Source organism: Mesocricetus auratus, unplaced genomic scaffold (genome assembly GCF_017639785.1).
Source record: "Mesocricetus auratus isolate SY011 unplaced genomic scaffold, BCM_Maur_2.0 Super-Scaffold_100015, whole genome shotgun sequence".
Classification (NCBI taxonomy): Eukaryota; Metazoa; Chordata; class Mammalia; order Rodentia; family Cricetidae; genus Mesocricetus; species Mesocricetus auratus.
Window position 1 is genome coordinate 24,201,290 of NW_024429198.1, and position 24,949 is coordinate 24,226,238.

General features: G+C 41.7%; 1 protein-coding gene across 5 annotated transcripts in view; it reads left to right on the forward strand.

Annotated features, from left to right (window-relative positions):
• Ctnnd2 (catenin delta 2) overlaps positions 1 to 24,949 on the forward strand; it is an 814,201-nt gene that overhangs the window by 732,080 nt on the left and 57,172 nt on the right. For 4 of the 5 annotated variants that reach the window (XM_040757687.1, XM_040757684.1, XM_040757683.1 and 1 more), the window contains 2 exons: positions 652 to 726; positions 1,706 to 1,856. In XM_040757687.1, coding sequence (XP_040613621.1) covers positions 652 to 726; positions 1,706 to 1,856 — 226 coding nt within the window. The remainder of the gene's footprint in view (positions 1 to 651; positions 727 to 1,705; positions 1,857 to 24,949) is intronic. The other variant, XM_040757685.1, reaches the window with a different exon arrangement.

The window sequence follows — 24,949 nt, forward strand, 5'->3', positions numbered from 1 at the left end:
GGTAGTGGAAAGGGAGCCATCTCTAAGGCCCATGCTTAGGGTTCCAGGAACTGTTTGCAATGGTCTTTCAGGACGAAAGTGCCTCAGTACCAATTTTATTAATGTGCATTTTCAATTCCTCCATGTTGACCCAAACTCTGAATCCCATTCTCTACACTCCAGGCTCTCTCCTTAATTTTATGGAAGAGGTCAGCCATAAGTGGCTGCATAAGCTTAGGCTTCACTCTTTCCTGGGTTGGGTGCTGGACACTCAGTAGGGAAAGCAGTGTGTCTAGAGAAGGTCGTGTTTTCTGGGCGGGAGGCAGATGCACACATGAAAGTGGGCACTTGAGGCCAGGAGGAGCACTCCCTCTCAGGGAGACGGTGTGAGAGCCACAAGACGTAATCGAGGTTAGTGACTGGCAGACCTTGGTGTTTCTCCACTGTCGACCAGACTCCTGAATATTGTGTCCTTGCCTCTGTACGTGGAGCTGTTGAGTAGCCTGAGAGGTGTCTTGGTGAGTTTTATCTGTGTGCCTCCTCCTCGAGCACGAAGGGGAAAGAAGAGAAACGTGCACTGGTGGATGGTGGTGATGAACAGAATGTGAATGTGACTTCTAACATAGGCCAGGATGAAGTTGTTTGTTTTTTTTAATCTCATATTTCGTGCAGGGCTGGGCTGAGGATGTGGCAGGCATGGCGTATGCCCTACGTTCACTGCCAGAGGGGGCTCCCTGCCTGCCACAGGTGAGAGCCAGCTCTGGGGTGCCTGTCCCTATGGGGGTTTGGGGGCGGCTGGAGTGGGCCTGGTGGGGGAGGGGTGGGGAAGGACTGGTTCCCTCAGAATCTGAATCTGCTTTCCTGAATGTATTTTTTCCAGATTGTAAATGGAATCACAGCCAATCAAACCCTTACAGTCAGTTTTTCTCACAGCTGTCTCTGGAGCACTATGGAACATGCATGCACGTCTACGAAGCTCAGGCTACCTGCGTTTTGTTAAATGACTGAGTCTGGGGCCTTTATCTGCCCAACAGTCCTCTTCATTTAACAGGAAGCATCAGCTGTGTTGCACAACAGCACCAACCCGAACCAAACCAAATTATAGGACATTGGATGATAGCCCTGGAAATAATACATTTTTATCTTAATGTTCTTATTTCAAAAAGTGTTATCATTTTCACTCTCGCTTCTCGATGTCATATTCAGTCCTCTATTCTTTTTTTTCTACTTATTTCTCCTCTACTGGTGAACAAAGGGTCCCTTCCTTTGCATGCATGGCAGTTGATCTCTACGGGCCACCACAGAACTCTTTACAAAGGCCACCCATATTCAACCCACACCACCACTTCCTGCCATTTGGTGGTTCTTTTTTTTTTTTTCTCTAATGTCAGTGGTCAGCTCTGCCCACCCCAAATCTCCACTTCTTGTAGTATCACATGTCCACATCCTGTAGGTGGCTTTTAGCCCCCAGTGCTGAAAACACTGTCACCAGAGAAAGGAGCTGTGGTCTATGGGGTGCCCCGGAACCTTTATGTTAGCTCCAGAGGGGAAAGGCAAATGCTTCCCAGTGCATGTCTAACGTATTCAGCCTGTTCTGCAGCTAGGTCTTGGCAAATCAACCTTTTTGGCTCCTGCGAACAGCCGTCTGACAACCCTCAGAGCTATTGGCTTTCTAGGGCTTCTCACCACCTCTTTCTAATCTCCTTTGCCTTCCCTCTTTTGGCAGTGGTCCGTATATATCCGAGCCGCTGTCCGGAAAGAGAAAGGCCTGCCCATTCTCGTGGAGCTCCTCCGAATAGACAATGACCGTGTAGTGTGCGCAGTGGCTACGGCACTCCGAAATATGGCCTTGGATGTCAGAAATAAGGAACTCATCGGTATGTTCTCTAACTCAGTGTCCCAGCTTTTTGTTTTTTGTTTTATTTTGTTTTGTACAGATGTGGGGAGGAGGGGCTGAGTTCCTCTTGAGAGCATATGCATGTGTGTTTATTAGGAGCTTTGTGTTTTCCAGCTCTCCTGCATTGATCAAGGCCCTGGCCGGTCCTTTAGAACGTAAAGGAAAATGTGGTTTCTAATCCGTACAGATGGAAAGTGAGCTTCATGTTCAGTCCTGTTATCCCAATACTCTGAAGCTCTGCGGCGCTCTTTGTTTACTTCCTACCTGATGAAATTAGGAAACCATATAGGGAACTATTCCTTTTCTCCCACTCTGTGTCTATTCATTCATATGTTTGGTTCTCTATTTCTGTGTTGTTTATCTATTTTCATCCTACTCAGAATGAAATAATCTCCCCTAAGAAATATCAAAGATCTTTTATTAAGAGGGCATTAAATAGGTAATATATGTGCGTCCTCTTCTACAAATGATTTTTCATTACCTCTTAGTTCCAGGCCTGCTCTAGGTCCAGAGAGTTATACAAATGAGTGAAACAGACAGGAAGTCCTGGGACACTTCATACAATAACAAAAACAAATAAACTAATCACATGCTGCCTAGAAGTGTTCTTTGAGGGCAGTGATAAAGGAGGCTGTCATCGATGAGCTTGCAAGTTTTTTCAGTTGTGTTTAAACTTACATAACCACTTTAAAATATGCAATTCCATGGCATTTGGTGGTTTTTTCCAATGCCGTATCATTGCCACCTCTTGGTTCCAAAACATTTTCCTCATCCAAAAGGAAACCCTTTAAGCAGACTGGAAGCTTTAAGTTGAGGCCTAAAGGAAGGCGGCTCTGCAGACCTGTGAGGGAGGAGAATCCAAGCTGAAGGGGCAGCATCTGCAATATAGGATCTGGAGCAAGTCAATGGCCTTGGAGCCCTCAAGAGGCCTCGTTTGTGCATCAGAGGAAACAGAGGGATCCCAAGTCAGAGAAGCCTCCTTGTGCCTCTCAGTAAGTGGGGAGGTGCAGGCCAAAGGTCAGTTGATGCCTGGAAACTGAAGAATCCGCAGGAACCTACAGAAAAATGGCCTGAGCTCCATAGTTCAATGTCACAAGGGTGGCACTGGAGTTGAGGAGATGGCAGAGTTCCTCCTGGGCATCCTGTATGACTCCCGGACAGTGTACAGGCTTCCCTCCTTCGGCATCACAGCAGCAGACAGTTGTCAGTAGATGGGATCTGGAATCTGAGCAGCAGGGTGCTGGACCAACCACAGTAGCCAAGGTGCAGCTTACTGTACCAGCTGGCAAATTTGGAGAAGTGGGATATGAGTGGGCAAAGCTCCATCCCTTGAGGAACCAGGCATGATGTGCTGAGTAGACCCTTGATGGTCCCCTGCCATTTCCCAGTGCACATCAGATCATCCATGCAGAACCAAAGTATTTTCAGGTCTTTCCATCAGACTTCAGGTCGGTGTCTCTTTAAAAGCACTCACTCATCATCCTAACAATATATTATAAAGGAAGACATAAACTTGCAGATTTGGTTTTTGTTCTTGGGTTGTGCTTAATTTTAGGATTTGCAGACTCTATGTGCTTTGTGTATTTAAACTAAGCTAGTAGATCAAGAGGTCAAAGGACCCTCTGCATATGCACGTTTCCTTTCCTTAAGTAGTTATTCCAGACAGAACCAGCAACGGGCCTTCCAATAAAAGTCTCATAGCTTCTCTATAACACCGTGGGAAAAAAATCAATAGCTAATCAGTCTACTGCCTGGATGCTCAATACTAGGTATTGTGTGCTTACGTGTTTTATGTCTTTTGTTGGATTAATATATAACAAAATAGTGAACTATCGATTGGCCTTCTGGTTCCTGGGCATATCTCCTTTCTCTGAAGCCAGTTGTCCAGTGTTCCATCTGAGCTTGGAAGACTTGAAGCTCCAAATTGTCCATTAAGTCATTCCTAGCAGATGTCACCAAGTAGGAAATGGAGGTGGCCAGTCAAAAGCAGAGCTGAAAACTGTGACGCCTTGGGCTTTATGAAAGCAGTAGCTTGTTTGTGAATGAAAAGAATCCAATTTAGCAAAATGTTAAGATTCTGCTTAGGAAAAAGCACACAGGAGTCTTGTCAACTAGTTAACTCTAGATATTGTATCGAGAAATGCTATATAGCACTTTATACATTGAGAACAAACAATGACTTTGAACCAAGAAAAACAACAGCAACAAAGAAAGACAAGTGTGGCCATCTTGTCCTTTCCATCAACTCTCCCTGAAAGTGTTGGTGACCTCATCTAGGTTCATGAACTTTAAAGATCCTCTTTGTACAGGTGTCCACACACTCTGCCCTCACCTCAGCAAATGCCACTTCCCCAAGAGAAGCTTTGTCTCGCACCATCCATCAACCAACCCTACCTCCTTCCCCAATTGATTTTTAATAGAAATGAACCATGTTTAAGGTGGCTTCACTTAAAGCCTTTCAACTTTATGATAATATACACCCAGAAGAAACTGATTTGAATTTTCATTTTATTTCATGCTGCTGATTTGTCACCCAGGGCCATAGCATTAAGTGACAACTCCAATCAGTCGTAGGATCATGGGGAAAAGAACTCATATGCCATGTGCTGTGTTACTCATCTATGATGTTCAGTAAGTTAGGTGTGTCAAATCCATAGGCTTACAATACTCTCAATTTATAATGGCATGTTTTGACATAACTCCAACATGGTGAGGATCTCCCTATTTACATTCTTTACTAGTCTTGTTTCTGTCCCCTCTGCTGCAACACAAGCTAATAAGAAGCAGATGCCTTGTCTTATTTTCTGGTGTATCCATATGCCTGAAACTATATGTGACTCCCAACAGAGACTAGATAAATATTTGCTGAAGGGATAGATGAGACAGATTTTTTTCCAATCCAACTATCATCTTATACTCCATATCAGAAAAAAACATTAAGTAAACAAATTAAAGGAAATATCAACCAACAAAAAGGACTTTGTGTTCATCTTACACACACTTAAGATGAACACAAAGTCCTTACCTGTTCTATTGCAGGCAGACACTTCAAATTTCAGAAGGAATCCAGCTTTTCCCATCACTGTTTCTAGGGTTTCAATTTAAATCACAACTCTCTTGAACTATTCTCTTAATTGGCATGAGTGCAGGCAGACAGCCACATTTGAACTCGAGGAACAGATCATCTCCAGAGGACTCCCTTATCAGGAAGCCGTTGAGTAAGCAATAGTCACGCTGCCCCCATTACATCTACTGAGAACCAAATAGCATCACACTCGGGAGCATAGCTGCCTCCACTCTACTCATCTTCTCATTGAACTGTTTCCATGGTTATGTGTACATCTCTGCAAACTGATGATAAACATGTTATAGATAGATCCTGGATTCTTCTTAATGATGTGGCTTAGTAGCCAAGGTTAATGCAGGTATATACATACTTTGAAACCTTCAGAAACGTTAATTATTCTTCTGTGTAATGAAGGTTGTTGAAAAGAATGGCAATAATTAGCTTCCATGAAAAGGGCGGACCATTCTTCACTTTGCCTGAACCTTTTACTTTATCAGCTAGTCGGGCTCCCCTCGGGGCATTGCCCTCCCAGCCAAGAGAGTCACAAGGCAAACTGTGTTTTCTCGTCACCAAGGAGCTGTTTCCTACCATAAGTCCCCCAAAGATGGACACAAGTGGGACACAGTCTCTCCATGTGAACCAGGCAATATGAAACTTATATTTCCACACAGGAAGGAGATCTGGAATGAACTAAGGACCGATTCCTACCTGTGAGTCACTTGCTTTCTAAACAGGAAACCCACTGCGGTTCTCACTCACTCCTTTCTTCTGTTGTAAGAAGTTCAGCGGGTAGGCAAGATATTTAAAGAATGACAGAAAATATTCAGCCTTTAATCAAAATGAATGAGTGGATGAAGGAAGTAAGAATGTTGTCCATAGGATTACAAGTCCCTCTTTTCCCTACACTGGACGTTATTTAGTGAGACCTTGTACTTTCTCATGGAGACCTGAGGAGGATGAAGGGCAGGGGATCTCTACTGTGTCACTGATATCCTGACTGATGCATGGCATGGTAAACTTCCTTTTTCACTAACTCATCTGTGACTGAATTCTTGATGAGTAAGTGAACCTATGGAATTCTACGCCTGGATGTACTTACTTTCATTTAAACTTTGAAAACATTCTTACCTACACTGGAAATCACAACTGTGTGTTCTTTGAGGACTAAGTAGCTTCACCTTTGTCACTGCCTCCATAACGTGACTTCACTTGAAATAATTTTGAAAATGCTGTGTAAATTTGGTAGGGTTGAGAAACATGCATGTTTGGAATATGATATTGTACTGTGTCTCATGGCAAAACTGAAAAGACTTTCTCGCTTAAATCAGATCAATGCATGCATGTGAGCATGCATGTATGGTTTTCCTGTCTCGTGTCAGAAAACAAGGTATATATAGCAAAGGCTCCTGGTCTGCATCTCCTCCATTCTGGGAGGCAGACATCCCAACCAGTATCCATCACATGACACCATCAGTACCTTCTTCATCTATGCCCTTGTCCCTGATGAATTTCATCTGTGTCCAGGAAAAGTCTTGAGACTCTAAAAAACCTCAGGACACCCAGGAGGCCATTCCTAATCCTGGAATGGATAACTTCACTTTATTAAGTAGATCTGAGAAAAGTATAGAAACCTACCTGCTCTGCATCTCAAAACAAGCTCTTCAGCCCAGGGCAGATGTTGTTTTAATTAAAACACATGAAATTTCAATTAGTATTTTAGGAAGAGGCCTGATTTCACGGACAGGGTCATTTGTGGGAACATTCTCTGCTGTCTCCCTTTAGTTTGGTCTCACATGCCAGACCCTAGCAGAAGGAAAGCTCAGCTTCAGTCAAAACCTCTCAGTTTCAGATCAGTTGCTTGTGTCCTGACCTCCAGAACCCACTCTCCCACAGGCTGCTGCTCTTTGCAATGAGGCCACAAGTTCTTTGTTAATTAAGTTTGGACACCTATTGGGGAATGTTGGTGGCTGCGTCTGGCAGATAAGAATTTCTTGGGAGGGTAGTTATAAATAAATCAAAGAGTCGAAAATTATTTTATTAGACAGGAGTTTAATGGCTCATCCCTTGGAAATGATTCATGTGGGTAAAATGCAAAAATAAGAAATTTCCAGTTAATTCCAATTCAGCTTAAAGACTTAAGAGAAGGCAAGAGAAAGGGTGCAGGGCTTCCTGGTGACTAGGCATTCATCTAATGCCTAGCCAAACAGTTTGAAGAAATGCTTAGACCAGGGGATCTGTGAGAAATGAAGTGGCTGTCTGTAAACATCCCATCAAATCTTGAGAACTCAAAAGCAGAAAGGAGGACTTTAGGAGGATAAGATGTTTAAATTGCATTCCTGCTGAAGCAAGAACTGTCACCTTTTCCCCTTGTCACCCCTACCATTCCCAGATGCCAGATACTCACAAAGTCTTGATCATATGGAAAGAAAGTTTTACTCTCTAATCTAAGAATAACATTGTGCAAAGGCCTTAAAACATAAAAGACGAGTATTCTTTTAGCCATCATAGCTTATAGTTGTTATTTACCCTGCTGGATCTTGAGGAATGACCAAGCAGACAAGTACATTTGTCATTAAGCAATCAGATTTAAGAGAGTAGTGGTGTCAGAAGGTAGACAAAGTCAGATGGGCAAGAGGGTCTACCCTGAGTGTACACGTGAGGCAGCAGGGAGAGGTAAACATTGCAGAGGTAGCAGTCATAAAGGACAGAGGACATAGTGACTCCCCAGATACAGGACAGGGAAGGAATGAGCTAGAAGCTTTGAGATGCAGGCTGAGGCTGTCCAGGTAACATAAGCCCAAGGCAAGGGTGTTGGTGTACAGGAAAATGAGGATTCTCTTCTTGGAATTCTTGGGCATGATGATACCAGATTTTAAGAGGAAACTAAAAAGTGAAGCTTGAGGACAACTTTATTAGACTTTCAAAGAAGAACCACAAGGTGACAAGCTGTAAGCCTATGCAACTGTCAGGAAAGGAAAACTGGAGAAGAAAAGAGGACAGGCCATGCTATTTGAGTTAAGCCATCACAGACGTTGGCCACATAGTCCACAAACAGCCAAGTGGCAGGGAGGGTAGCATTAGGAAAAAATAAGGAAGTCCAAGCACCAAGAGGAATATCCTGAAGGACTGACAAGTACTGAAAAGGGAGACACAGAAAAGAAGAAAAAGGAAAGGTTAAACAGACCCAGCAGAACTCAGAGCCAGTAGCTCTGTAAGCAACTACACTACTGGTGGGAATTCTGGGAAGGAAAAGGTCATTAGATGGGTAACTATTCCTCCTGTGTCTTTAACATTGCTTACAGAGGAGTTGCCTTCCAGAGGAATGGTGCTGAGCCAGGTGATTGGCCTGCTGATAAGCTTCACTCTTGGGGAAGGAGACACTGGTGTGTAAAATCCATACTTTACTATAACACGATGAAATGCTTTCCACAAGAGCAAATTTTGATCCAATGTCCAATGAGTCAAGAAGAACCATTTCATTATGTTCATGGGGCCAGAGAGGAGCCAATGGAGCAGTTAGTGACAAGCATGGCTGAGGAAGCTCCCAGGAGCCCCTCTTAGATTCCCCTGAAAATTCTTCACAGACCTTTGATGTTCAAATGTGTTTTCATCTCTCACATCCTAGGAAATTCATGATCCAATACTGTGTGATAGAAATGCCTCTCTTCTATTTATAATGAAATTTCTTGTTTAATTTTGTATATTATACCTTTAATTAGTATCAAGTAAACAAACAACTTTCAAAAGTACAACAATTAAAAAAACAAAGGAAGCCCATCTCCTAATGCACTTGTATCCTCCAAACCCCTAGCCATATCATCCCTGTTATCATTTGATAAATGCTTGGAACAGATGGCCTGGGATGAAGTGGATAGAAGCCACTGTGTCCTGTACTAATTTTAAGTAGGAAACATTGCAGCTCCAACATTAGAAGGTATCCTATGCTCAAGACAGACCAAAAGATAGAACCCCAGTGGTCCTCACCTTGAGATTTCAGTAGTTTAATTTGCTTGTCAGAAAGACAAGTTACACCATGAAATAGAAAGGAATAGTATTAAATCTTTAATTAAGTTCACAGACAAATGTACCTGATGCCTATGTGAGTCAGGCCATTTTAAAAGTGACCTTATTACTTTTAAATGTTAGAAACCCAATAGTTTTAACTTTCAGTCACCATCAAGTTCATTCTTCTAATTTGCACTCTGATTCTCTGCTTGCTGCCTTTTCCCCAGTGAGGGATGTGTTGGAGCTGATTTCTCCTCTACCTTTTCCTTCACTCCCTGAGGTAAATCTGTAAATCTGGAAATCCAGTTCTTGAGTTTTCCTCCCTCCCTGTTTCCCCCCGCCCCCTTTCTCTCTCTCTGTTCCAGCTAAGTGCCTGGAGTTCCTTCTCTGTCCCTTCTCAGCTTCCTGCACACAGACCTCCACCATCATTCTTGCTGCCCTGACACCTTTAAGTGGCTTCAGTTGAGAAAGATTCAGGGTTCCCAAATGTAAATGATGCAACACAGGCCAACTTCCCAAATTTCTCAAACAAATCAGTTTCTCCCTCAAGAATCTCCACCATGTTGATTCTTCCTACCATAGGCCATTTAAATTTTTTCCTTTAATTTTTTTGAGATCAGGGCTGCCCCATAAAGTCTTCAGCAATGTGGTTGTATGAACATGAGTTGTACAAGGACACCAGTGGACATGCTAATGTGTGTGGGGGTAGAGCTCAGGAGGGCTCAACCACGAAGAACTACAGGCAGCTAAGGAAAACTGCGAGCAGGAGACATAGTCTTATCTAGAGCAGTTTTTTTAATCTTGCTGTAACTGTCCAGTAGCATTTGATAAATTTATAACCTTCATTTCTAAGATACACAGTGCCTAGCCCCTCCCCTCCTCTCTTTTTTGTCCCTTCCCTGCTTCTCTCCACCTTATTTCAGGATTCTAAATCTGCCCTGCCCCTCCCTCTCCTTTCTCACTTCTGTCATCTGGTCTCTTCATTTTGTCCTACCCACTCTGTATCATTCACCCACGTCTGGAGTAAATCTCTTCAGCCCAAATGAAGTCCTGCTTCCTATAGTGAGGGTCTTTTAAGATTAATTACCTTGGGCATTTTTCCTATCTGAAACTATTGATTGATTTGCCATCCAGAATATCTCTCTGCTGACTTTTGCTCTCCATTCCATTTTTTATATTTTATTCTTTGGCGAATTCATACTTTTAATAGCACGTCATTCATTCTTACTGCTGTTACCTTGAAAGAAGTGTGTTACAATCAACAAAGTTGAAAGGAGTTGGATATCAGAAGAGTGTTTTAACATCAGACATGGAGATGCAGAGTTTGGCATTTTCCAAAATGGTTTTCAGTCATGCCTTGGTCCATAATTTCCTCACTATGCTCTCTTCCCCTGTGTTTTGGAATGGTGATGTATATCCTGTGCCATTATATGTTGGAAGCATGTGATACGCTTTTTGATTTTTGTTTTTACAGGGGATTACAGTTAAAAGGTTGCCATGTGTCTCAGAAGAGACTTTGAACTTTAGGCTTTTAAATAAGTTCGAGACTGTTGGAGACTATAAGGACTTTTGAAGTTGAACTAAATGCCTTTTGCATTATGATACAGCTATTGGCCTTTGGGGGCCAGGGAGTGCAATGGAATATGGTGGTTTGAAAGAAAATGGCCCCCAAAGGGAGTGGCACTATTAGGAGGTTTGGCCTTGTTGGAGTAGGTGTGTTCTTGTCGAAGGATGTGTGTAGTCACTGTGGAGGTTAGCACTGAGGTCTCATATATGCACAAGGTATACCCAATAGCAAGGACCACTTCCTGTTGCCTGCAAATCAAGATTAGGACTTTCAACTCCTTCTCCAGTACCATGTCTGCCTGCATGCCACCATGCTCACTGCCATGATGATAATGGACTGAACCTCTGAAACGATAAGCTGCCACCTAAAGGAAATGTTTTCCTTTAAGAGTTGCTGTGGTCAGCCGCGCGGTGGTGGCATATGCCTTTAATCCCAGCACTCGGGAGGCAGAGGCAGGTGGATCTCTATGAGTTCGAGACCAAGCCTGGTCTACGGAGTAAGTTCCAGGACAGGCTCCAAAACAATACAGAGAAAACTTGTCTTGAAAAAAAAAAAAACAAGAACAAAAACAAAATGTGGTCATGGTCTCTTCACACCAATAAAAACCCTAAGACAGTCCTCCTTTATATTATTGTTTATAAAGGATAATTATTTGTAATTGAACTGTCTGTTCAGACAACATTGCTACTAATGGCAGTATAATCTAGAGTCTAATATTTTTCATGTGTCTGTCTGTCAGTCTGTGTGTATCAAGGAAACAAGGAATATCAAGGGGACATTATTCCCTTGTTTTAATATAATCTTTGATAACAAACATAGCATATGAAGATACCACAGTTCTCTTTAGTTTAGCCGAGGACTCTGACTTTACCTTTCCACTTAAAGAAGCACCTATTAAAACATCATATTCAAAGACCAATTTGATCAAGGGACAGGCTAAAGGAGCTGTTGAGAATATTGAACAAAAGTCTAAGGCTGTCATCACTGTGCAGAGACAGCAGTGGTGCAGGGGCCATCTCATAAAGTGGCCCAGGATCTGCTATAACTTATACAGCTCTTCTTGTAGACCTCGAAGCTTCCCTGGAGGACTTATCATAATTCATGTTCTGTGCTAATATATGCTGCTGTTTAGGGGACAGTGACACACGAATGTCTCTTCAATTCAGATGTAGGCTTTTTCAGAAGTATTTTCAGTCTTCAGTTATGAACTGGCAGGTGTTAAAACCCACAAAATGTGGATGAGAAGCTGTGGATTATTCTTTGCTTCAACTATGTCATGACAGAATGTTCTTAACGCTGTCTGGTGCAGGGGAGACGCAGGAAAGGGTGGTTGTGTGCTTTAAATTACTTTTTTTTATTCTCCTCCATCTTGTCTCCTTCCTGTAGCCTGACTGGTCACATGTGTCCTGTGAAAGACACCTGTGGATTTCAGTGTGGAGACTGCCTCAGATTCTAGGAGCTGTTAATTCATCCCCTTGAAGGCCAAACCTTTGATCTTGCCTTTGGGGCAGTTGCTAATCTACTGAAATAAAGAATGACAAAACATTAGGGAAAGCCAAGGAGTAATTCCATTGCCTGAACTGAATATTTCTGAGTAGCCTGGTACCTAGCAGTCCAGTTAGTGGTGTGCATTACCTTCTGCTTTATGCCTCCCCCCAAAAAAACAACCAACATTGGAACTGTGTTTCTTTCCAGTTGGTACTTCAGTCATTCAGGCTATGGAAAAAGAGCTAGTAGTCTGGAAACAGGGAAGTTAGGTGATGAATATTGTCAAAGATGTTGCTTAATGAAGAAGGAACTATACCATGCCTAATCATCTTCATAGCAGAAAGAAAATGGAAGTGTTTTCCATGAAGCAAAAGACTAGGATTAGGGTGCGTTCGAGGCCAGGCTGGACCGATAGCCTCCGAAACAATACAGAGAAACCCTGTCTCGTAAAAAAAAAAAAAAAAGACTAGAATTAGGTAAAAAATTTGAGTTACGAGTCACAGTGGGCCTCCTCTGAATCCTTATTCCGTACTGCAAGCCTGAGACTTGTTCCTCTGAAGTGGAAGTCATGATCTCTGAGTGAGAAACGGTGCAGCAAGCCTACCTCAGGACGCCTGTGTTCTCTTGTACACACCCGGCATTTTTACCCACAGCAGTGCAGCACAGAAGGGAGAACACAGAAGAAAGACAGCATTGCCTTTTTCCCACAGAGTCTTTAGGCAGCAGCTTTGTCTACCTTGTTTGTCATTTCCCTGTGTGACTCCAAAGGAACCCAGCTCTGATAGGCTCCACCCAGGCATGGGGTGGAGGGCTTAGGAGTTCTAGAAGCAGAGAGGCACTTTGGAAACTGTTATCACTCTATTTGTTGGTGTGAAACTGGAAGAGTGGAGCCTTAAAAAATGAGATGAACTAAAGGCGTCAGACAATTTATATACCGAGGATATTCTGAGGGTCAGGCAAGGTCATATGAGCAAAGTTCACTTGAATTCAAGCTGTAGACAGTCACGAGGGCAAGATCACATATATACAGTCATGAGGACAACCTATAATTGAAAACACCATTCTGAATAATAATGGGTAAAATGATGGGTAATCTGAAGTAAACCTATTCCTATTACTACACCTGGGAGGGGCATAAAAACACATTATAAATAATAATAACTAATAGTAATGATAAAATTATAAAAACCAGAATAATACAAAACAAACAAACAGAAAAAAGAGCCAAAGCACAAGAAACACATGTAGGTGCACACACACACACACATTTGCACACACAGAAATTATATAAAAACAAAACCAGCAACCATAATTTATAAGCAAAACCCTGTAAGGTAAAGGGGGGGGGGAAGTGACTACACAAAGCATTATATAAATCCTCGAAAATACCATTGAGTTTGTTTTATGTCAGCCATCTACTGCTAGGTATGGAGACTACCCGTAAGTGTAAAAAACAACTTTTTAATATACCAAGGACTGTATGTCAGTGGTATAATATCTACTATTATCATCATTTTTAACAACATATAAAAATATTCATTGAAGTAATTAAGTTTATTAATTCCCTATCATCCTTTCACTTCCATAAACACAGACCCCTTTCACAAATCCCCCTCTCCAAATTTTGCCAATTTGTGCATTTTGTGTCCCAAAGCCTCTTATTTATAGTACTTTACATAAAAAATTAAAATGTAAATATTTCTCATGGTATCAGACTTTAAACAATCAATGTCTTAATTGTTATTTCTCTATTACTTTATTACTACAGATATTAGCAAAATACAGTTCATCAAAATAATATGTATATTTACAAAACTTAGTTAAAATTTAAATATAAAAGTAAAATTGTGTTGAAAATGCATTCCTTAGACAAATGCACTGTTTTTCCTCAGCCATACTCAAAACTGAATACTTTTTATTGCTTGAATGAGCAGGGTTCAGTATCATTCCATTTTCATCATTGTTTTGATTTGATTCATAGATTTAAATCTAGGAAGCAGTCTTCATGTGTCTAGGGTTAAGGGTTGTCAAAGCCCTTCACTGTAGCTGGGAACAGCTTCTCTGAATTTCTTTTGCCTTTCATTTTAAAAGTCTCATTAGTGTCTATCATTGGAATCCATTTTCAATTACCTGTTAATGGACACCTTGATTCAATCTCCCTTTGATGTTGCTAAAGCTGAAGAACTGGAAAGTTCTGTCTTAGAAAAAAAATTAGTGACCCATGCTTAGATGTGTTTCCTTCACAGGCCAGATTTAGGCCATGTTGGGGTGGTATCTTAGTTCTATCCCATAGCCATCTGAAGCAGAGAGAGCAACCCTGTTCATGTAAAGAAAGAAAGGAAAAATCACAATGGGCATACCTGTGTGTTCTCCAGACAGTGCTCTTTCTAGTAACAGTGCATGGGGAAACTGAGAATCAGACATGGGTTCTCTAGACTCCCACATCCCTCCCCGCCAGACAAACTCCATGGGACCTCAGGGACCATGGATTCCATTTACAAAGCACTGTCCCAGAACAACTGAACCTGAAAGATGGTAGGTATGACCCCCAAGGTCGTTCCCACAACCCAAGGCCAACTTCAAGAGGATATGCCTCTCACAGGCATGAGCCCCAGCTTCCCAAGCCGATCCCCTGAGTGCCCTTCTCTACCTCACTGAGTGGAGTGTGAATGCAGGATGAGATTTAAGAGTTACATTTTAAGTTAATAAGTCTGCAGGACAGGTTTTGTGCTAGATGATCATTTCTTATCTACACATAGAGAGTCATTATTGGCGAAATGAGTGTAGTATTTAAAACTTTCCAGGGACCAATTAGATATAAAGAGATGTCTGGCTTTCTGACTGCTAGTGTCACAGTCCAGCTCTTATGCCATTAAAGTCTAATAGACTGTTTAATGTAATTGTCATCGTCCAGTAATAAAAATCATTAACTATGGGGAGCTTAGTGTCATGTCATTTTCTCCTTGTCTATTGACTTCCAAGAAATGGAATTTATTTATTTATTCATTTGAATGATAATTGTTGTTGCCTGCTGTGCGCCGGTCACAGTTTAGCATCAAGCATTCTGCTTCATGGAGCCATGGTCTGCTGTTTCAGACTGTCCCCCAAGCAAGAAAACAGTATTTACTTCATGGTATAGAGATGATGAAAGAGGATAAAAGGTCAGAGAGTATAAAGGAGAAAGGGTATTCAATGTAGTGGTCAGGAAATGACTCTTGGATAGGAGCTGATCATGGAAACATCTGAGAGCATCAAGTACCCATGGTGTAGGAGGCAGCTGGAGTGCAGCAAAAATGGGCATGCATCCTAGTTGGCAACTGAGCAGGGGAGAGTTGGATGCTGGTGCTTGTTATGCGCGGGTAAGGAATGGATTGCTTCTCTGGGGCTTTGGGCCAAAGAGGTCAAGCCTGGATTGACATTAGAGTGTTTCCTGGATGTTAGTTAGATTCTAGGCTGTAGGGAAGGGGAGTGATCAGGAAGGCTTGGCTACAGAGTCAGAACCTAGTGGAACCAGCAAGACATGCTGACAGATGGAGAGCAAAATACCATCACCAGGAGGACAGAGGAGAGGAGGAATCAAGAGTTTGATTTTGAAATGAAAGTTTGAAATATCCATTGGACATGAAAGGGATGCAGGTACATAGGAGGCTGATGATATAAATTTGTAGATTAGGACAATGGTACTTATGTTCCCTTTATAGAGTTACAAAGCAAAGTTTAATATGTTAGTTCCCTGAGTACAGAAAAGCAATCTCAAGGAAGCTTCATCTTAAAGTAAAATGACCAGGGTGCTAGAGAGAAGGCTCAGTAGTTAAAAGCACTGACTGCTCTTCCAGATAGTTGGGTTAGGTTGCCAACATGCACGTGGTGGCTCACAATCATCCATAACTCCAGTTCCAGAGCATCTAATGACCTCTTCAATGCTCCACAGCATCAGGCATACACATGGTATGGATATACATGCATGAAGCGTGTTCCTAATTGGTCTTATCCATAAGAACCCAGAGTCAGATATGGGGGTAAATGCTGAAAGATCAAAGAAGCAAAGGAGCAGTCACAGTCACTTCTACCTCTCTGACTCCTCACACAAAAAGGGCTGTGATCCTGTCTCTGCCCTTTCTGTCTCCTTTCTGTCCAGACCTCCAGGTCTCTATGGTTTCCTATTAGCTAGCTCCACCTTCTGATCTCCAGTCAATCTTTACTTGACAAAACACAAAATATCATGACACATGCATCCAAAACACCCATATACATATAAATACATATAAAATAATTAAAAATAAAATTGATAATCAAATAAAATGCCTAGCCACTGGCAGGCAGGCATTCCATAGCTCATTAACCAAAGGTGGGTTTCCTTAAAGTTTCCTATTTCTTTTTGACTCTTAAATAGAAAGGAGTAGTAGTGTTTCCACCTGAAAAGCCTAGGCCCACATTTGTTTCCATAATTTCAAGATGACCTGTAGGTTTTACTGTGAAGTGTTTTGAAAGTCATCATCATTATATAGTTATTGTACTTAATCGGGAGTTTGTGTACATGTGGCCCAGCTTGTTAACCGGCCCTGGAAAAACCAGTCAGCCAACGAGCCTGGGAAGTGTGGGTCTGCAGTCACCAGTCTGCGCTCACTTGTTGGCTATTATTTACTTCCCTATGTTCATTATTCTGGATGGTCATATTTTACTAGTAAAATTTTCATGTGCCTTATGTATGTGAGCAATCATCCTTCATCTTATCTCTTCTGGGAACTTGATGAACACATATGGAGAGGACAGGTGACCTACTCAGTCTGTCTTATACAGTTTTCTGTGTGACAGAAATTACTTTTGGAAGCTATGTCAGATTATTTATCCATGGGATATATTATAATGAATATGACTGGGAGTGCATCTTTGCTAGTATCCTTATACTGCAGGTAGAGTGCCTTGTCTCCTCCAAGGTCTCCATCAAATGTTCTGGCTGTGAATAGGCTCATGTTTTTCAGCTGAGTGCAAGACTTGGTGGGAGACTTTGACAAACATTTAGAAGTGAGAGTAGCCTGTGGTGAGGCAGATGCTTCTGGGATGGATAAATATAATTGATGGAGTTTCATGGGAGGCACTTTGTAGTCAAGATCCCTTTGTTTTCCAGGAAAAGAACACTGTAATTCCTTTTCTGATTTTAGGTAAGGCTCAACACTCTATATAGTATGTATATATATGCATGGTATATTTATGTGTGTGTATGAAGCAGAGTTTCTGTGATACTTTTTCTCATAAATTTAGTGCTCCTTTACTTCCTTTGAATTTTTGAATTTTAGGTGGCTATGAGTGAGTGGCTTTCTTAATTGTGTGTTTGTGTGTGTGTGTGTGTGTGTGTGTGTGTGTGTGTGTGTGTGTTGTTATGCCACAGGAGTTTTTGTATGAATTTTTTCCAAAGCTATTTTGAAAGATGTGTGTGAGTAGGAATAAGAACACACGAGAAATCATGTTGGTTCTGTCTTCAGATCCCCAAGAGACCTTTTACATGTTACAAAAAACCCTAATATACACCTTCCAATTGTTTCCACTCAATTCATTGTTACTGTCCTACTGAGACTTTGCCCTGGTCAGGACAGCTCAGGATGTCACTGACTGAAGGAAGATTATTGACAAAGATACATGATTTCTACATTCTTTGACAAGTAAAAAATGTTCAGCATGCAGACAGTCACCGTCAGAAACATCTTGAATAGTATGTACCCTGGGCTGACCCCAGAACTCCCAAATCTGTCCCTTTCAATGGCCCTGGGCATCTGTCTGTCTGAGATCATCACAGGTGGTGCTCATGGGTAGTCCAGGCTGAGCATCGGTGCTGGGGTATGATTCTCACCAGATAAGCCTCCCTCTTCTCAGGGATGCTGCTCTTTTCTCGCATGTGGGAATACTATGTTTTTAACTCTAGATTATTGCTAACAAAGGTTTTTAAAATCTTAGAGGAAACCTAAACTACATGACGTTAAGGATATGCAACATATCCATGTGTTTAAAACACTTAACCAATTAGAGTGACAACTGTGTCATTGTTACACACAAGAATAAAATTTAAATGTTTCAAAAGTTCACTTAACTTTATCTACTCTGTTCTTGTTTTAATTTTTTCTTATTGGTAATTATATTCAGTCAGTGAACATCAACTGAGTGATTGCTATATTTAAGACATTAGGCTAGGTTGTGTGGTTCCATGCCCATTATCTATTTTGTTTCCCAATTCAAAAGAATTGCTGAGTAGTGTAGAAATGTGAAGTGCTTGTTCTCAGAAATAAAAACAGTTGCTCAGACATCTCTTTTTAATCCAAGCGTATACTTAGCAAAGTATCAGTGGTAGGCAACATTAACACCACACTCTGTGGTCCAGAGTCATAGTATTGTACTTAATGCACAAGGAACAATCAGACTTTTGTATTCATGAGTGAGTATATGTGAGAATCCTCACAATCATATCTGCTTTGACCATGAGGCAGTCCTCTTTCTGTAGTCTTGAGGCCAATGAAGCTAAGCTTGGTAATATACGTTGTCTTTCCATTCCCTTAACACAGAGACATCCAAGTATGAGCCAGCCTCATATGATTACATAGTCTGGGCAGTCTGCCTGGGTTCTGTCCTTGCCTAGAAAAGTCTTGGGCACTCTGATAGTCTGTCCCCTACTTCACCCCACCTACATTTTCTTTGTTTAAAACCACTTAGCGCAGGATGACCAAGCATAGCTACCTCTATAGCAACTTTACGCAGTTCATGACAGGGACACTCCACTTTGGATTCGCCGCTCCTGTTGGTTATACACGATGTTCTGTATTGAACAATCAAGCTGCTTGCCTGGTGAAAGGAAGAGGGGTAGACTGATAATAGCAGGCTATCAGGAAGAGACAAGATGTGGTCTCAGGCATGCAGTAAGTCACTGATCAACATGGGGAATTAACCGGGAAAGGAGGAGAGAGGCTTCATCTGGTAAAAAAAAAGGGGGGCTTGGAAGAACTCAATGGTATAGGTGCAGTCCCTCACCCTAGTGCTAAGAGTCAGTCCCCTTGCCTGGAGCACCCTAGAGGGAATTTGTTTTAGTTTAATTTTCAGAAAACTCTGCCTTTGACGAGGAACCTGCCTCCAAGATTTATCTTCAACCACTCTAAGATCCATCCAGGGTCTGGGCAGCCTTCCCTTCAGCCTCTATGTTCCTAACCCCAATGGCTCTGGTGGCTTCTTTACCCTCACTCCTTGGGCAAAGAAGGGAAACTGGTCACGCTGGACTTCAGTGTGACAGACAAGAAAAAGGACCCAGAGTGTTGCCAAGCTCTTTGCTAATACAAAACTGATTTTGTTGTATACAAAGGAGGACAGTACACAAGGGCCTGAGGGGAGGACAGTACCCAATGGTCAGGGATGGGGCTTGGAAGGGCAGGGGTGGGGCTTGGAGGGGCAGGGCTTGGAAGGGCAAGGGCAGGGGGATTTTAGAATCTGAAGAGTAGGTTACAAGGCAGACCTTTCATGCTGGAACTGGCCAGAATTCAGGATTGGTAAAAGCAGAAATTCAAAGTCTTAGGGTACAAGCTTCCCCTTTGATACTTCCAGTTAAAGCACTGACAGCTGTTTCCACAACTTTCTGTGGAACAGTCAAGCTACTTGTCTGAGTCAGAATCCCTTGGAAGTGATGCTGATGAGGACAATTAAGTAATGTTAATGAGGAGAGCTAGACTTGGCATGTCAGTTCATCATGAAGCTGTGTGTGTAGGTGCAGTGAGGAAGCAAATTTGGTGATACAGGGGGAATCGGGGTCCTCTTTGGGGCTCTTAGTACCATTAATAAAAAGATTTAGGAATGGACCCAAAAGTACAAGGACACTCTTGTTGGTATTTAAAAGTAAAAACCCAAGTGCAAGCAAGGCATAAAACCTCCGCAACTGCCTGGAGGAGAGAGGAGAATGGAAAGTAGGCAGGGCCCTTTTAAAAGGGAACATAGTGAATCTGCACAGGTGGTACTCTTAGTGGCTACAGCTGAGGGCGTATCCCGTTAGAACTCCAAGGACAGGTCAGAACAGATGGCTGAGTACTAACATCAGCCACTTTGCCTTTCTTTGGTGGAAAAGGTCACATACTCTGAACTTAATATAGCAGGGAAACCAGATACCATCATTTGTACTTTCCAGGCACCTAAAGACAAAGGCATAGTAACTATTCCAGTACATTCATGGTTGCACATGTGTATGCTCACATATGTGTGTGCACATGTGTGTGTATTTGTGTGTTAGGGGGTCTTTGTGTACCTGATTGAAGGCTGAGAGCCCAGGGTAGCTGAGACAGCAGGGTGTTCTGTGTGAGTGTAGAAGAATACATATTTATATATTTGGCACTTTTTTTAGTTCCAAATGGGAAACAAGCACGAAAATTAGAGACACTGTCAGTTATAGAGTGCTGGTCATTTTCAGCAGCTGTTAATGGAAATACCGAATGGTGACTGGAGATAGCATGCTTTTCTAAAAGAATGATTCTTAACAGACAATCTTCCAAAGTAATTTATTATAGACAAGAGTCTGCATCCCTGGTCAGGTAGCTAGAGACTGTGGGTCTGTTTAGCTTCGGAGTCTGACAACTTCATTTATATGTTTAGCCTTTCAGTGAAGAGGCATGAGGCTTTCTTTACAGAGCTGGGAACCAGACCCAGGGCCTTGGGTTAGGACCAAACATTCTACCACTGAGCTAAGTCCCCCACACTGAGAAGTGAGTTTGACAGCAACAGAGCTCTTATCCTAATGTATTTTATATTAGTTTTAATTACAGTTGTAACAAAATGAGACATAGGTGTTTTGGAATAAGTTATGCACTTGCTCTGAGTGTCTCCTCTCCTGTGTTGTGTATTAAGGTCCTGTCTGTAGAGAGGAGTCTTAGAGGAGAGTGGAGTGGAGATAGGAGGGTCAGGATGATTCAGTCCAAGCCTCTGACTCAGTTTAGGGTCTCGGTATACCCTCTTGTATGAAAGTGCTCATAATCTCTTGGCTCATACTGTATGAGTTGGTAGACTGGAGAAGAGCTACAGGATGCCTTAAAGTGAGAACATGCTTCTAAAACTTAGTAAGCAAGGAGAAGGAAAGAGTACACACTCAAAACTCTAGGGCTGCAAAATATGTGCAATAATTCTGTAGCCTAAACCATTTTTAAACCTGACTTGTAAGAATATGTTTAGAGAAGAACTACATTATTTAGTTTCCCTCACTCTTCCTCTAGGCATTGTTGGGTCCTACTATGAACCTGGTGCCAACGATGCCTCCCTATGATTTGTTAGTGTTTATCTATGATGCCACGGGAGGCACAGCATATATTTTCACTAAGACAAATTGATTGGACCTTACAATTTTACTTTTTAAATGGAATGACAACAAAGAGATGTAAATGGTAAAGTATGTTCCTCTTAAGGAAAAGCACGTTTTATGTTAGCCTCATAAAATTGCCATGAAAACTTATTATTTACTAAATTATTTACTGTGCAGCAAGGGGTGCAGTCATGTGACTGTATACAGCACAGTGATTACAGACATGAAGGAATTTCAGGACACCTTACAGATGAGACACACACACACACACACACACACACACACACACACACAAATGCATTTACCCCTACAGTACAAGGGAATATGAATGAGAAATAATTTGGGTCTTTTGGTATCTCAATGGAGTCCCTGGAGAATTAACACAATCCACTTGACAAGTCTTACATTTTCATTCCTCAAGTTAAAGGTTTTCCTGCATAGCATCTGTTCCAGTGCATGCTTGCACACTTCTGTTCCAGTGCCTATTTGCACAATTATTTTCTTGCATGGTGTCTGCTTCAGGGCATGTTTGCATACTTATTTTCCTGCACAACATCTGTTCCAGTGCACGCTTAGATACTCATTTTCCTTCATAGCTTCTGTTCCAGTGCCTGTTTGCACACTTATTTTCTTGCATAGCATCTGCTCTGGCACATGTTTGCACACTTATTTTCCTTTGCAGTGCCTGTTCCAGTGCCTGTTTGCACACTTATTTTCTTGCATAGCATCTGCTCTGGCACATGTTTGCACACTTATTTTTCTGCACAGCATCTATTCCAGGGCATTTATTTCCTCTGCAAATGTTCCCTATGTTTGCACTCTGTTTATTACACCAAATCATATCTCCTGTTTTCCCCCTCTGATCACACCAAAAAAAACCATTAAGCATGAAGTACCTTTCCTCCACAGCAGTGCCATGGCACACACATCATGCACACACACTGGGCACCTCTACTCTGTAACATATTCACATAGTTAATGCAGGACCACTTGGAGGGTATGGTGTGGTCCAACTTCAAGGTTCCTATTTCTTAGTTTCCAAATGCTGGTGTTTGTCTGGTGTGGTGATTTGAATAGGTATGGCCCCCATAGACTCATGTGTTTGAATGCTTGACCCATAGGGAGTGACATTATTAAGAGATGTGACCTTGTTGGAGTAGGTGTGGCCTTGTTAGAAGAAGTGTGTCACTGTGGGGGTGGGCTTTGAGGTCCTATAAGCTGGAGTCTGTCCAGTGTGACACAGTTTTTCCTTCTGCTGCCTGTGAATCAAGGTGTAGGCCTCTCAGGCCCATGTCTGCCTGCATGCTGCATGTCTCACCATAATAATGGAATAAACCTCTGAAACTGCAAGCCACCCCAGTTAAATGTTTTTCTTTGTAAGAACTGCTGTGGTCATTGTGTGTGTTCACAGCAATAGAAATCCTGCTACCCATGTGGACAGCAGTAAGAGTGCCACATAGTCTTGTGCTCCCTATTTCAGATCACTAGGATTGGAACTTACCAAACCATCTCAGGAGCTACTCAATATCAAATAATGGCATGTGTAGAATCTGCAGTTATATTGACTTCCCAGTGAGCAAAAGTGACAGGATGCATGCATAAGTGTGTGTAGGGGGGGGTGCACACACACGCATGCACACATGCACATACACACACAGTAGGGAATATCATGATATGCTGAAACATTTGATATATTCCTCTCATATGGACAATGTCGTCTTGGTAGATAAGACTTGGCCATGTCATGAAGCACCAAGCCAGCATAATGCCTTACATGTGGGAAAAAAATTACCAAAAAAAATTTGTCATTACTCTGTGTGGTAAACTCTATGTGAAAGAGCAATGGCCCAAACTTCTCTTCTGACGCTTCATCCTGGATAGATGGAAGTGGGCACTGGAAGTTTTCACTGCTTCTTTGAAGCAATCAGAGCACCACTCCCATGTAATCTTTAATTTCCAGAATAAAGATCCTAAGCACATATGCATTTCCCTGAGAAAAATCACAGCTGCACAGAGATGTTTTCAGTAATGAAACCCGTCTAATTAACCCTTCTGAAATCTCTGAGGGATCCAGCATGGAGAGGGATCATGGGATAAAACTAAAACTCCTTTTCTATTCCCAGTACTGTTGGTGGTTACTTCATGGACTTGATGCCATTATCAGTGACTTTATGAAGGCAGAGATATTGGGTGTGCTCCATGAATCTCATGGCTTATTCTTCTCAGTAGAATAGTACAGCAGAACACACACACACACACACACACACACACACACACACACACACACACACACACACACGACAGCAGCCAATAGATTTGCTGAAACATCCTCCTTGGAAGGAATGATGCTTGTGTGTTTTTCCTTCATTGTGTCTTAAACACGAACCTTAGCTTAATTGACGGGCACGCCGTTCATGTTGAAGTATACTTGAGAGAATTCCAGGACAGTGTGCTGCACACACTTAGTGTCCATGCTTCAGAAGGTAACACTGCTAAGATATTGCTCTTACCAACCTCAAGTACAGCCAGAAAAATAAATAAAGGCAGCAACAGCTATCCCCTATTCCCAGAGCAACCACTATCTGATGTGAGGCCAGTGCCCTGAAAGCCAGCTACCTTCAGACTGCTGTGAATGACAGTGTCACCACCCTTGGCTTGAGCTCCACAGTGAACAAGACAAATAGACACTTGGAGATTTCAAAAAAACTGATGGCATAGATAAGAAAGCTAAAACACCAAGCATTTGCTGGGCTCTGGAACAAGTGAACTACAGATACCCAGTGCCTAATATTTTTCTGCTTTTTTTAATCTTCCATACAATCTCCCCCATTCATCATGTCTTTCTCCTTAGCAGCAAGTGAAATCCCACTACAATAAACAAATTCTCAAAGGACTGTCCAATGCCTTTTCTTTTCCTAGCATTTTCAGTGTTAAATATTGCTTGTAATAAGTGGGTTATCAGTTGGGCTCAGATCTCATATATAGCCATTTTGATTGAGCAGGATTAGCAGAAGTAAACTTTGATTTGATCTTTGACTTCAAAGCTCATTTTGTTTCTGTTACATCTGCTTAGTCTCCCCTTTATTCTTTTTCTTTATGTCTACTTCTGAGTAGTTCATATAATTGGTGTAAATTGTTGATTTTTTTACTGTACCACAAATACAAAAACTTTTAAACTCATCAAATATAAATCCAATAAGTTTTCATTTTTTTGCACATATCAAGAGCCTGCAGCATATGTGCTGGCAGATTAATAATGCTGACAGTGCCATTCAGAATGTCCACTGTGGTTAATTCACAAAGAAGTACTCAATATTATGTGGCCCAAGACATTTTCACAGTTCATAGGAACACTATTTTCACTAGCTAGGGAATTGGGAGAAATATCTAAAACATAAACCCACGGTTATTAAAATAATTTTTCAATATCTTTGGGTTCTAATATCCTTTCTCTCAAATTCCATGTACTGCAAAAATATGAAAAATGCGGAGTGTCTTTATCATGAAAATAGCACATAATATATCAGTGGGAAAAAAGTACACAGTAAGCCTGATGTAAAGTTCAAGTTTTATAAACTTGTACTGGCAACAAAAAACAAAAACAAAGTAGACGTGGATAATGGAAAGGTT